This window comes from Montipora capricornis, chromosome 11 (genome assembly GCF_036669925.1).
Source record: "Montipora capricornis isolate CH-2021 chromosome 11, ASM3666992v2, whole genome shotgun sequence".
Taxonomy (NCBI): domain Eukaryota; kingdom Metazoa; phylum Cnidaria; class Anthozoa; order Scleractinia; family Acroporidae; genus Montipora; species Montipora capricornis.
Genome location: NC_090893.1, coordinates 7,156,033 through 7,169,487, shown reverse-complemented (window position 1 = coordinate 7,169,487; position 13,455 = coordinate 7,156,033). Strand labels below are relative to the sequence as shown.

General features: G+C 40.4%; 1 protein-coding gene and 1 long non-coding RNA gene across 2 annotated transcripts; one reads left to right on the top strand and one right to left on the bottom strand.

Annotated features, from left to right (window-relative positions):
- Nucleotides 1–764: 764 nt before the first annotated feature.
- On the top strand, nt 765–1,924 carry LOC138024051 (uncharacterized). Its single transcript, XR_011126876.1, has 2 exons — nt 765–904; nt 1,580–1,924. It is a non-coding gene; the product is annotated as an uncharacterized lncRNA (long non-coding RNA).
- Nucleotides 1,925–3,498: 1,574 nt separating this feature from the next.
- On the bottom strand, nt 3,499–12,410 carry LOC138024349 (protein fem-1 homolog A-A-like). Its single transcript, XM_068871514.1, has 5 exons — nt 11,840–12,410; nt 10,235–10,561; nt 7,395–7,789; nt 5,414–6,373; nt 3,499–5,226 (listed from the first exon to the last, which is right to left on the bottom strand). The coding sequence occupies exons 1-5, from the start codon at nt 12,210–12,212 to the stop codon at nt 3,802–3,804; spliced, it is 3,480 nt and encodes a 1,159-aa protein (XP_068727615.1). The 5' UTR covers nt 12,213–12,410; the 3' UTR covers nt 3,499–3,801.
- Between the last annotated feature and the right edge of the window lie 1,045 nt (nt 12,411–13,455).

The following is a 13,455-nucleotide window of genomic DNA, read 5'->3' as shown; positions in this document are numbered from 1 at the left end:
CACAGAAAAAGTTTCGATCAAATGCCATAAAAATCCAGACAAAGACAAGTAAGCTGCAAACAATGGAGAGAGTGAAAAATAGTAAACAAGAAAGTCCGTAAAAAAGGGCTGCCCCAGTGAAACAATAATGAACGCGTCGAGCCTCGTCTATTTATGGATAAACATCAGGACTAAAAAAGGATCAATCTTTTTTTTGGATTACCTTCCCACTCAAGCGCAAGTATTGCTCTACAACTTTTTTCGGTGAGAAGTTGAGGTTCTAGCAGACATGTTCGAGAGCTTACCGGAACAAGACAATAAAAATCTGCCAAATGTTCATGATTTCAATTATATTCGTTGACTTAAAAAAACACAGTAATTATTAAATTCTGTTTTTATTTCCGTCCAAGGCACAACGAGAAGGGGAAAATCACCGCGGTGCCTCTTGTAATCATGCTGTCATTGCAAATAGTTCACACGCCAACGTTCTTATTGACCAATCAGGAGATACGGTTATTATTTTTCGCAAGTTATTAAAAGTATTCGAAAAGCTTTTCGAATTAAAACAAGCTTATGAACATAAGAAACTTAAAAGGGCTAAACGACAATTTTTTTCCTTTTGTATTTCTTTTCTTTGTACAGTAAGATTTAATTGTAAGCAAATGGCATAATAATTCTCTCGTGAACCTCCGAAAATCTGGCAGATTTCTCTATAAAAGACTGCAGAGAGATTCCTCACTTATCTTCACATATCACCCATTATCGTAACAGTATTCTAGCCTATAGAGCTGAACAAAAAGTACGAAAAATGAAGGCTTCCCTAGTTCTTTTCACTTTTCTAATATTCGCCATTTTAACACAGAAAACGGAGTGCTTTACGGCTGGTATTGGAAACGTTGGTGTTAAGGGAAAACGAGAATTTCAGGTATCTTTTTATCTGCTTTCTTCTTACTGATAAAAACGCTACTAAAGAAAGTCCCTGACACAGACTGAGTTTAATTTCAGTTTGACTCGGTAATTTGTGAAATGAAAGTAGAAATAACCGAGAATGACTTTTGGACATAAAACTTCGAAAAAGGGCAAACGAATGGTGGGCAATTTGTGGAATTCAATTTAACGACAGGAATCATATGGTACTTAATAGTAAACATCACAACATGAAAGTACTGCTCAGTAGCTTTCATTTGAATGCTCACACTTTAGGATTTCACCCAGATTCAAAAGATAGAACCTTTTTTTTTTTTACAGCATAATAATCAGCACCAGAGGAAAGCATTGCTCAGAGAATGATCACGCTTTAGGATTACACCCACAGACTTAAATTATACAACATAATTATCTGATTCACAGTACCACAGAAAAGTAGCGCTCAAAATCTTTAACATGAATGATTTCTTCCGCAGACTCGGAGGTTAGAAGCGTATTTTGCAAAAGAACTATAGGATACTAGCCTCCTTTGCAGCCGTTTTTTGTGTCGGTCCCATTCTCCCTCCCCACGCTTGAATTTGAATTAGAATTAGCTCACTTTACAGACTGGCTTAAGGATTTCACGGGCAACCTGTTCAAGCTAATAGCGACCACTGTCTTTTGCTACTTCTAGGCACAGCAAGCTCTTGAACGCATTTGCAGAGAAACAATCGAGATTTGTACAAAAGCAGGCAAAAACAGTTTGAGACGGACGACATCGGAAAGCGAAAGAAAAAAGGCAACGAGTCAATAAAGAAAAAGTATATCTGCTGACGAAATACTGCAAACAAGCAACAAATGAACCATGGGATTTGTATCCTGAACGTGACCACGAAAAATTTACTGTCAGGACCTCTTTGATCTCTGTACAAAATCTTTTATTATAATTGTAAATTACGAAGCGTTAATTTCAGTATTGTGTGAAAGTAAAAACTCTCAAAGACAATTAGATGTGAAACAATAAATGGAGTATGTATTAGCTGTGGATGTTATGTGGCAGTTGAGAGAAAATTTGGGCCGAGAGAAATCTGGGACGGGAACAAAATGGCTTGATAATGAGGGGAAAGAAAGTTCACGCGAATATCCGGGTTTGTTCTTCAAAGGCGGGTGAAAGACCAGCGAAAGACCCCGAATACTGTCCGTAAGCCAGATTCACGCCCATGTCGTGTTAACTGTTTTAAGGTTAAAAACAAAGAGTATTTTTTACCATCGCTCCATCTTTCGAAATACGAGATCAAGCGTGCAGGGAAACGCGTTCAGAAAGTGGAGGTTTGTGAGAAGTTACCCTTGAGAACTCACTCTCATTTTCCCTCCCCCCCCCCCCCCCCCTCCGGGTTGGCCTTGCCGAAGTGAACAAACCGTAGGCCTTTTCTTTAACCGTTTCCCTCATATCCCGAATTGATAGAAACTATATTGGGGCGGTATGGACCAATTCCCTCAAACAACATCGTAAAACAAGACGCCTAGTGGGCGTTTCGGTGGGATGCAGTTCTTGATGTGTCACGTTACGGTCGTTCACAATTGTCACCGAGGCCGAGTGAGAATCATACGCCCAGTGCTGGAAGCGCTTAGGAAGCTTTGTACCTCGTTTGTTAAACTGTAGATGGACTCGGAAGACGAAGCCGGAAAATAGAGCATGAGAACTTAAACTTGTTGTAAAAGCTGGAGTGAATTGCTATTGGTTTAGTTTTAAGCTTCACTTTTCGACATTGACAATGTGATTTTCATTTGATTCACATTTAGTACCGCAGTCATCAAAATCACTTTGCGTACAAGTACTATTATGTTCATGCTTACTCGCCTCGCGTGCTCCGCGGCAAGGGCATCGTGGCAATGCCACACCGAGATTAGGCTGCCGACGAAGAAAGAAAATATGATTTAAGGACAAAGCGGTGGGAATTTTTTTCCGAAGAGAAGAGTAAGGTTTTTGGCAAAAAGTAGAACGAAAAAGAGTTTGTGCATTGACAGGAAAAAATAGCGGTGCGAGTTTTTCACCAAATAGAAAACTAACTGATTTTATGTAAAAGGCTGCGATTCCAGTATCATAAAGCAAGTTGCACAGTGATAGCGCGATCAAACCGGAATAAGAAGTTAAATGAGGAATATATGCCAAAGGGAAGGACTGTTCCATTTGGTGTCTCGTGAAACGGCCGGTTATTTCATTTTTTCTTGAATTGTTTCGCACTTCTGCAAAACCATTCAGTGAAAATCAAAGTCAAATGGAACGAGGCATTGAGAGGTGATAGTAACTTTTTGAGAAGAGGGTTTTGTTTGATTGACAGCACTTACATGTAAATGGGGGTTGGGTGAGCTAATGAATGTGTCGAAAACGTTTATTTTTATGATGAAAAAATGAATAAATTGTTCGAGTGAGGCCTTGGGCAGTTTTTTAAAAATCTTAATCCAAGCTTTCGCTGATGTACGGCATCATCAGGGAATGATGATGCCGTAGATCGGCGAAAGCTTGGATCACATTTTTTTCCAAAAGCAGCTCAAGGAGTCACTCGAATAATTTTTTTTTCTAAAATACGCTCCTAAAGGACAACATCAAACGTATGTTTAGTTTTATAATTTTCATCTTTTAACTACTTTTAACCTAATAAAAAATAAGTTATTTTAAACTTCAAGCAAATATTATAGATATTAATGTTTATTTATTGCAGGTTATGTCGCATCTGCATACAAGGATGCAGCAATAAAATATATAATTGTTCTGTGCATTGCATTGATTTGATCGTGCAGCTTGCAAAGTTTCACCAACCTGTGCCTTTTGGTGCACAAGTTACCATAGCTGAGCTAACTAAAGCAATGGCAAAATACTAGTGATTTCTCCTCCTTGGAGGTAAACTGCTTGCTCTAGTGCAGCTGTATAAACGATTCTAACCTTTTGGGTACCATCCCTTCATAATTAAGGTTCTCGAGAACAATCTTCCGGGCTGCGAGGCACTGGAGACAAGGCACGTGATCAGCAGCACGGATAACGCGACGAACTTTTTTGCACCGAGCAAGATCAAGAGCAGTCTTGCCAAAAGCATTACGCGCGTCCATGTGTGCACCGTTGTCGAGAAGACAAGACAGGACATCTCTTTCCGCGTGGCCTTTAGTGAGGAGTATATGAAGTGCAGTGTTGCGATCACGATCCACGGCGCTTAGATGAACACCGTTGTCTAGTAAAAGTTCGCACACGCGAAGACTCGGAAAATGGAGGTGTTCTTTCAAAGAACTGATTTCCTCAGTTTTGGAGTTCACGGCGAGGTGGAGGAGAGTTGAACCCGTTGTAGTGCGCAGGCCTGCCCGCGCAACCGCCTTTGCTGTCTCCATGGTAACTAATAACTCATGCTCCGCGGAAGCAACTTCCGACAAGGCAGACAAGTAGTGAAGAAGATAGATCATCATTTTGTCTCTAGCTTCGTAAAGCGCAGGGTAAGTTCGTAGGCCGTGAAGGACACTTTCAATTACGCGATGCACAGTCTTAAAATGGAGGACGCTTCCGCTACGGCTTAGTACGAAACCGAAAGCATCCGCGAAACAACGGAAGGTGTTCAAAACGTCCTCTACCTCATCTGGTGAGGAAGAGAGCAATTTCAGTTGTATCTCCAAAACATAAAGCCAGATGTTTAAACTGCGGCAAAACTCGCCAATCTGGGCAAACCTTTCGCCAATAGTCCCCAAGAGGGCGGGGAGACGCGAATGTTTGTCACCCAAGACGCGGTCACAAATCTGCAGGGCTTGCGCAGTTACGGCGCTAGGATTCGACTCAAATGACGACAAATCACTGGGCAGTCTTGCTTCTAAGAAAAATTCCAGCGGAAATTCGCTTGGTTCCATCTCAGGAAGAGCGAGGCCGTGAGTGCGACGAAACACAAGTGCCTCATGCCAGAACCCCACCACGGCAGATATATCCCAGTCACGTGATATCTCTTTAGCCAATAGACCTACACCTAGCAACTCGAGAGCTTCAATTTTGTCTTTCACTGGGAATCCGCTGACCGTGTTAACCAATGTGCGCGTCATAGCCTCTGAGCCTTCAAGAGCTGCGGCTCTGAGCGCCGTGTCACCATCTTGGTTCTTCTGTAATGGGCCTCTGTTGTCTAAGGCCAGCAAATAAGTCATGGACAAGAGATCACCCGAGCGCGCGCACTTGTGAAACACCGTGTCACCTGTGGAGTCCTGGAGCGAGGTGCTGAGCTCCAGTCCTCTTCCGTGTAGCAGTTCGAAAGCTTGTCCGCACCAGTTCTTACTCTTCAGTGCAACTGTGACTGGGGTGTCACCTACCAAGTTCTGCAAGAATTAAAATTAAACAAAATTATTACTTTTCCGTCCTTTGCTCCAATAACAGCTACATGAAATATAGAAGTGATTGAATCAATGATGTCATAAGTTCCTATTTATACAACCCTACCATACCACTGTTTAGACACGACTACGAATAAGAAAATATAAAGACCATCCAAATGAAGAGAACTACCTTTATTTCTGTGTATATGCCTGTGCTTAACAACTGTTCCAAGCACTTCTTGTGTCCACTAAATTCCCGATAATGCCTCACACAAATGTGCAAAGCAGTGTCCCCATCATTGTTTTTCTGATCCACTAAAACCCCTTTCCTGAGCAAAAGTGGTACAATTCTATCTTGGCCGCGCCTACAGCAAATCATGAGTGGTGTAACGCCATTTTTGTCTGCAATATTTGGATCAGCGCCTTCATCCAGGAGAATCCGAACGATCTCTACGCTTCCTTTCTCACATGCCATCATCAGGCAAGTCTCGCCATTTTCATTACCAACATCTATATCCATTCCTTTGGAATTAGTGGAAAGAAGCCCTAGACAACTTTGTTGTCCAGCCAAGCTGCGGAACTTCAGTGCTGAGCTAAGCTCACTCTTCAGCTTGGACTTGCAAGCATTGCGCAAGAGTGCTGTTACTATGGAGACATAGCCCTTTGCACAAGCAAGCATGAGTGCGGTACTTCCTCGTTCAGTAGCCTTGGTCAAGTCTGCTTTATAGTCTATAAGGTGATGCAGGCTGGCAATATCATTTGATAGAGCACAGAAATGTGCTGCCGTCAAACCCTTGTCAGATTTCTCATCCACGGTTGCACCTCTCTTCAACAGAAACAGAACCACATCGGGGTGATTTTTCTCACAAGCCAGCATCAATGGGGTGATGCCTTCCGATGTCTTTGCATTCACTGCTGTACCATCTGGGGCTGGCAAAAGTTCGTGTAACAGCATAAGGTTATTTGCAGCAGTAGCGCAATGAATCATTGAGAAACCTTGATTATCACGCACATTCATGTTTGCACCTGCTGTGCGTAAGAGTCCAAATGTACCAAGATGCCCATTCCAACATGCAACCATGATGCAAGTATTGCCATCCTGATTGCGTTTATTCACATCTGCACCATGAGTAATCAGGCATCTTATAACCTTCAAAACAAACACTTGTTACAATCCAACTGGATGTCATCTGTGAATTTGGAATGATTTAAGGTGGCTCAAATCGGTTTCAACACTGGAAAGAAATTTTTTATTAGAAGGACTGACACTACAACACTTTATCACTTAACATCAATGTTATGGTACCATATCAAACACCAATTATTGCTGAATTTTATTCATAGGCCTCAGCTGATCCATATTAGGAGAAACTCTGCCTTCTGTCTTGATTAGGGCTATTAACCTGCTGCCTCCCAAAGGGACTTAAACATATGTGAAACAACTATATGATTGCAGTGGGCTAGGCATATGAATACTACTGTTCATTTAGACTCGTCTATGTTTTGTGGAAAAGATGGGTCTCCGATAGCCAAACAGCTATGGGAAATAAATATTGCAACTCCCTAACTGATCACTTCAGCATTAAGGATCAAAGTAAAATTCGCTGAGAATTGTTTATAATGACTGCCCACTGAAACACAGTGCTCACTTCACCCCAGATACAGACTGACTATTCTGTACCTTGGATGGTAATTATACTTAAAAGTTTCGCAATGGTTAAACAACAAAATTCAATTTGACTCCTACATGTACAGTATACTGTACATTCATTTCTCAAGTCTGATACAGTATAGACCAAATGCATAAATGGCGGCCAAAAAAATATTCTTTTGTTTATGTGCTAATTAGCCTCACTAGCCTCGTTTGCTTGGACAAAATACAAAAGAAAGGTTGCTTGAGAGCGAGGCTAGTGAGTCTCATTAGCATATAAAACAAAAGAATACATTTTTGGCCGCCATTTATGCATTCGGTCAATACCCATCTGATCTGAGGGTGATTTCCATCAGCAAGCCCAGCCTGTAAAGATCGCCAACTTGTGCTTTATCTATCACAGTGACTCACTGGTAAGAACTCCACCCCTTGACACACAATTCCCAGGTTATTTCATAATGCTTAAAAATACAATGTAGCTGGTCCAAGCACAAGTTATTTTCCAAGATTTAAACAATACCTCAGTATGGCCATTAAAAGATGCTGCTCGGAGTGGAGTCGAATTTGTGAGCGTTGTGTGATTCACCTCTGCTCCTCGTTCCAATAACAACCTGACAATGGCCAAATGACCCCCTAGAGATGCCATCCAGAGGGGAGTGCAGCATTCTATGAGGTCTCCATCGATTTTCACTGTCCCCTCCTGCTCCATATCAACATCAAACTCATCTAGTAGGCATTGGACAATGGGAGTGTTTCCATTCCTGGCTGCTATGATCAGGGGGGTAGCACCATCAGTGCGGGTCTTCAGCAGGAAGTTGCGCCTTGTCAGTGATTCACCATCAAGAACTCGTTTCAGTTCTGGAACATCACCTGTCCGCGCGGCTTCACTTACTCTCAGAACATGAGACACAAGGACTGAAAAAGGAGAAAACACCAAATCTGTAGGTATCAAGAGCTGGTTTTCATGTGCAATTGAAGTAGCAGCAATATTTTATGCAGATGTGCAGTATTAACTTGTTCTTAACAACGTCTACATTGCCAGGTGGGGGGTACTTGGGTCAATTTTCCCTGGGTATGTGCCGCTGGCCTCTCAGAACCCCTACCCTTTATAGTCTATTTTATGGTCAATTACAGACCCCATCTTAGTCACTTTTGGGTAAATGTAATTTTAGTGACCCCAACTTAGTCACTTTCTGTTTATTCATAAACCTTACATAAAGCCTTTTCATTGTAATTTCAAAACACAAAGTAATGCGACTAGTAAATATTAAATCAACAGCACTACAGTTCTTTTTGTAACAACTTTTTTTACCACAACTCTAGCCAAAATTTTCTTACCCCCAAAATTCCGACAATTTGCGACCCCATTCTAGTAACTCTGTTGGGAACTGTGTCGAAAATGCAATCCCATTGTAGTCAATCCAGTCGTGAAAATGTGACCCCATCCTGTGGCACATCCCCATACATTTTGTAAGCTCATTAATAGAAATAAAAAAATTAAACAAAAAGTTTTGCACATATGGAGTCCGTCTGGTAATTTAAATTGGGCTTAAATTTTTTAATTATTATTTACCCACGTTACAGCTTTTAATCAGCTATTGTTTTTTTAGTATTTAGACCGAAACTCACTGACATTTTTTGACTTGATGATGATGTTTAGCTAACTTCGAAACGTCGTCGCTTTTTAGCAATTTTTTAGCAAATTTTTTTATCTTAAAATGATTTTAAGAAATGTTTTTTCGCAATTTTTTATAGTCAAATGCTTTTCTAAATCACTTCTTGTGCGTATATCATTATTATTATTGTTATTATTATTATTATTAAAACTGTAACCCTTTCCCTCCTGAGGACGAGACCTTTCGATTTAACTCTGTCTAATGCCAGCTGATTTTACTCGCAAATTGGAGGTGCAGTTAGTGTGAACCGAATGGGTTTTCAGCCTCTCAGTGCATTTGACTTGGCATGCATAATGCTTGTGCTTATGTTTGCACTGTTGAGTAAACCAGCCATAATGGTTCATTGACACACTACACACCACTCTGTAACTCAATTTCAAATTGCACAGCAGCCTGCTTGGAAAACATTTGCCCAACTTGTTGAAATCTGTTGCACTTATTGTGCTTATTATGATGTTACAAAATTTATTTTATTTATTTATTTATAAACTTCGCCAAAGACAAATTGGCAGGAGAGATCTCAAAAAGGAAGGCCCAAATGGCCTGAGCCCCTATGGGGTTCTTGGGGCATGCTCCCCCAGAAAATGCTTAAAATTAGACCCGTGGAAATGCATTTTCCAACACTCTGAAGCGCAGATTGTATATTTTCTCAATCAAAAAGCGATGAAAATAAAACAGGGCAAAAAGATCACGCATCACAGAACCTTGAAAAATAGTCAGTGGAATGTCATTAATTTTATATCAAGTGCAGTGCATTGATAATGATTTTATTGATGAAAATGGTGTCGGAATCCAACAAGGATCTATCTGGGGTGTTCTCCAAAGGTTTTTTTACAGAAAATGTTTGGATTTTTACCAAACACACGTCTTACAATCAGGAACACAGACAACACAAGGTAGCAATTATATTTTCTTTAGAAGGTAAATGTTTACAAATAAACTTCAATTTGTTTTGCCCCATGAATATTCATTCAGCAGCAACTATCACCTGTAACATTGACTGGGCTCAGCCATAACAGGTGTCACAGGTTACGGCCCTTCATGACAGCCCTGCCAATTTCTAGTGCCTAGCATCTGCTTTTTATTAAATCTCATTATAAATACCAAGATATGAAGTGTTCCACATTTTCAATTTCAAACAACCAAAAAATTAAATTAATGTCTCTTTTGTTCAGTGAAAGTAGGCTCCTCACTCTTAAGCCTGGTTTTCACTAGCTACACAAGCACAAGCGCAAGCATAAGAGTGCTTATTTCATCGTGAAAACAAGCTTGACGCAAGCCTAAGCACAAGGATCAATTTTTTTCCTTTTCCTTGTTTGCGTTCACTTGTGTTGTGTGCAAAATGAACACAGCATGAGCACAAGGAAATTTGTTATGTCTGGCCGTGTCTGGCCAATAACATGTAAAGCACTCCTTCCAGATTCCCTGCATTTGAGCATTTCAGAAAAAGGCATAGCCCGTGGTTTATTTTGATGCTTATGTCGATGTTCATTTTCACTTCGCATAAGCTCCTTATACTTGCGTTTAGGCTTGCGCTTTAATGCATTTGCTTGCACCACTAGTGAAAACCAGGCTTGAGACATCTCTACATCACCAGCAGAGTTGACATAGTTAAAAAACTTGCCACCCACCCATGAGTTGTGAGTTTTAATTCCAGGACACATTTTCCTTGAAGATCACTTACCAGGATCCTCTTGAAGTCGTAGCTGGGAAATCTTCATTTCTTGCACAGAAATCACATTTTCGCTTGCAACCTTCACCCCGCAAACACCGAGTGAGAACAGCCAGTCTTTTCTCCAGCCAGTGCAATGCCGCAAGAGAGGGAGAGCCTCTGTTGGCAACTGGAAGAGAAGCTGCTGTTGAGGTTCATTCACTGCAGCCATAAAGGCTACCTCAGCTTGAACTAACTTGAGATTTTTACACATTGTTTTCTTGAAGGCTTTTACTTTGTTCATGGTAATTGCATTTTCACTTGCGTGTAGAATGAATGAAACAAGTGACTTCCCTTGAGCTGTGAGGAAGAAAACAAGAAAAGGGTCAAGGTTTGGCAGCCAAGCTAATTTTAAATGTCTTTGATAAAATAAATACTTTATTACTGTTGTTATCTTCAGCACTAAATAATAACATTTATTTGTATAATTAAATAGGTGGTTAATGAAAAGTCTCTGCACTGATTGGTTGCACTTGAGGTGAGAGTTATGAGATAATCACCTAAGCCTTTTTTTTTTTTTCAAAATGGCCGCAAGCAGATAAACAGTACATGTAAGTTTTCAAGGAAGGAGAAAGTTTCATCTAGTATACATTCACCTCCCTATTATCATATGGTGGAGTCATGCAATCAAAGTTGTGATGAAAATTGACTGGTGGATTAAAGTTTCGAAGACTTTGGACAATTCAATCATAATGAGGCCATGCAATAAACAGAAAAAAAAAAAACTGTATCTCTTCCGTCATACTATCCTCAAAAAAAAGAACAAAAGTCAATGAAAGTTTAATGTAAATATCTCTTACATAATTGGTAATTGTGGGACAGACTATTTCCAGGTGATGTTCCACAGTCTTGGAAATAATTTCCAGGGAAGGCGGGGGTGCATGTTAGGAAGCAACTGTATAAAACCCAGAGGGAAGTGGGGTCAAAGGCCAAATCCCTTGCATGGCTGTATGAATATTTTGTGGAACTACACAATGTGAAAGGCTTGCTCCCAAACTGTAAACAAAAGACCAAACAACTGAGACAATGACTCCAACTTTTAATAAAAAACAGTAGAAGATACATAGATATTAAACAACAGCCAGATTACAAGACCTGCAAACAACATTTCCCCATCGCTTTAAAATCTTTTCAATGTATAACAGACTGACGGTGAGCCTGGGAAACTGCTGTCGATGGTTGAGCTTATTAAGAGTAATCAAGCTACCAACAATACAGCCAAGAACAAAGATTGTGAACGTCTAATAACCAAGGATATCTCCTAATTTACCTTTCTTTGAAAGATTTTCTCCCAGATTTTGGATAAAGATTTCCCTAGTGATCACAGACCAAGTAGTTTCGTGACCTCTTAATTCGAGATCACGACATATGTCATTTAAATGTAAATTTTACAAGACAAATTTATTATGGAGCGACCTCCTTTGTGAAAAAGTCTCCCCGTGTATTAAAACAAAATGTAAATGCACTTTTATGTTCTTCAAACGTTTTTCTGAGACCTAGAAGATTAAGATGCGATTAAGTTTAAGTTGTAGTAGTTATAAGTGAGCTAACACTTACACAGCTCCTACATAGACTTACCGAGAAGAAGGTTCTCGACCGCTTCTGTTGAAACGCTCTCAAGAACTGCTGGACATTTCTCTTTAAAACCACTCAAATGACTCAGAATGTCGCTTCTGCCCGCGACACCCAGAAGATCTTCTAGCAAGTCCATGTCATATTGGTTTATGCAGTTCACTCTGATGAGTTCCTCTAAGAACTCGCTGGCAGTCTTACATTCAACGGCAATTTTCATTGATATCACATCAGTCATAAAGCGCCTCATTACTTTGATATTCTCTCCAGAGAACTTGGGGACAATTTCCTCCACGAAGTCGTGAAAATATTTGGGTTTATTTGCCAAACCAAGGTGGCTGTCATGACCATACTCAATTCCTCCGCCACTTTCCGCCATGTTGAAGAGTTACGATTACATGTATCTTTCTTTCTGCCAAAGTTACCCAACTATCATTTTCTCCGCATTTTTTTGCGTCAAGGAACAGACCTTACTAACACGTTTCGTGACGGCACAAAAAGCTCCAAGCAAAAAATTTCCCTTTCTAGGAGATCATCATATCTCGGTCATATGCCCAGCACATGCGATGGCAGAAGTATTAAGGGAGAGGTAGGATGGTGGTATTGTGTGTGGTTTTTCCCCCTTCCCCTACAGTACACACATTTGCTCCTTCCTTTATTTTATGGGAAGTTCCTTTGGCTGGTTGTTGACTTCATGATTTTTCAATAGAAATGAGTATCTGCCATGTTTTATTAGCCGTCAAAATTAATGCGCGTTAAACAATGTTCGCTCGTGGCTCGTGGAAAATTTTTTCCGCACGAATGGCCATATTCGGTCATTCTCGTCAAAGCGCGTCACTAATACTAATCATAATAAAACCTTCATTTATACTCGAAAAGTTGTTTATGAAGGAGAAACGCCCACCCACCCCTCTTCTCCTTTGAAAAATTTTACAGGAAAATTAATCTAAGACGCATGAACAATGATGAAAAACAAACTCGTGCAGTTTTACCGCAGTTACAAGCAGTATAATTCAACTAATTAACCTAATTTTCACGCGGCGTATTTAATCCAGGTTTTTTGGAACCGTTCTGTTCAATCTTATCTCGGTCAGTATGATGATTGGAACCAATAGAACGGAAAACGCACCCAAAGACGCGAATTCCCTTACTTACTGATAAGTATGATTTTCATGGGTAAAATAATTATACGCCTTGTAAATCTTAAGGTGATGCCTCAGTATTGCACTGCGCATCCTGTACTGCGCATATGTGTCAATATTTATAAATTGGATAAAAATTTGCAACATTGTAAATATGGCATAAGTCGATCATGCACGCTGAAACCGTTCTCAAAACACGTGAGAGAAGTTGTGAATGACCCATAATTCTTTGCGAATAAGCGCGCGCATTCCGAGAACAAGGTTCGATCCAACGATAATCGAGATACACAGGTACGATGGTGTTTTGCTCTTAAGGACGTTCGCACCAATTGTTTCTGCGCATCCTTACTGCGCACGCAAATGCACACGCCACGTCATACACGAGCGCGCGCGCTAAGTAATAAAATGAGAACTGATAGGGCAAAAGGCCATTGCTATAGCTTTGCCTGGATTTAACTGTCTTGGACGTTCGGTGACCCC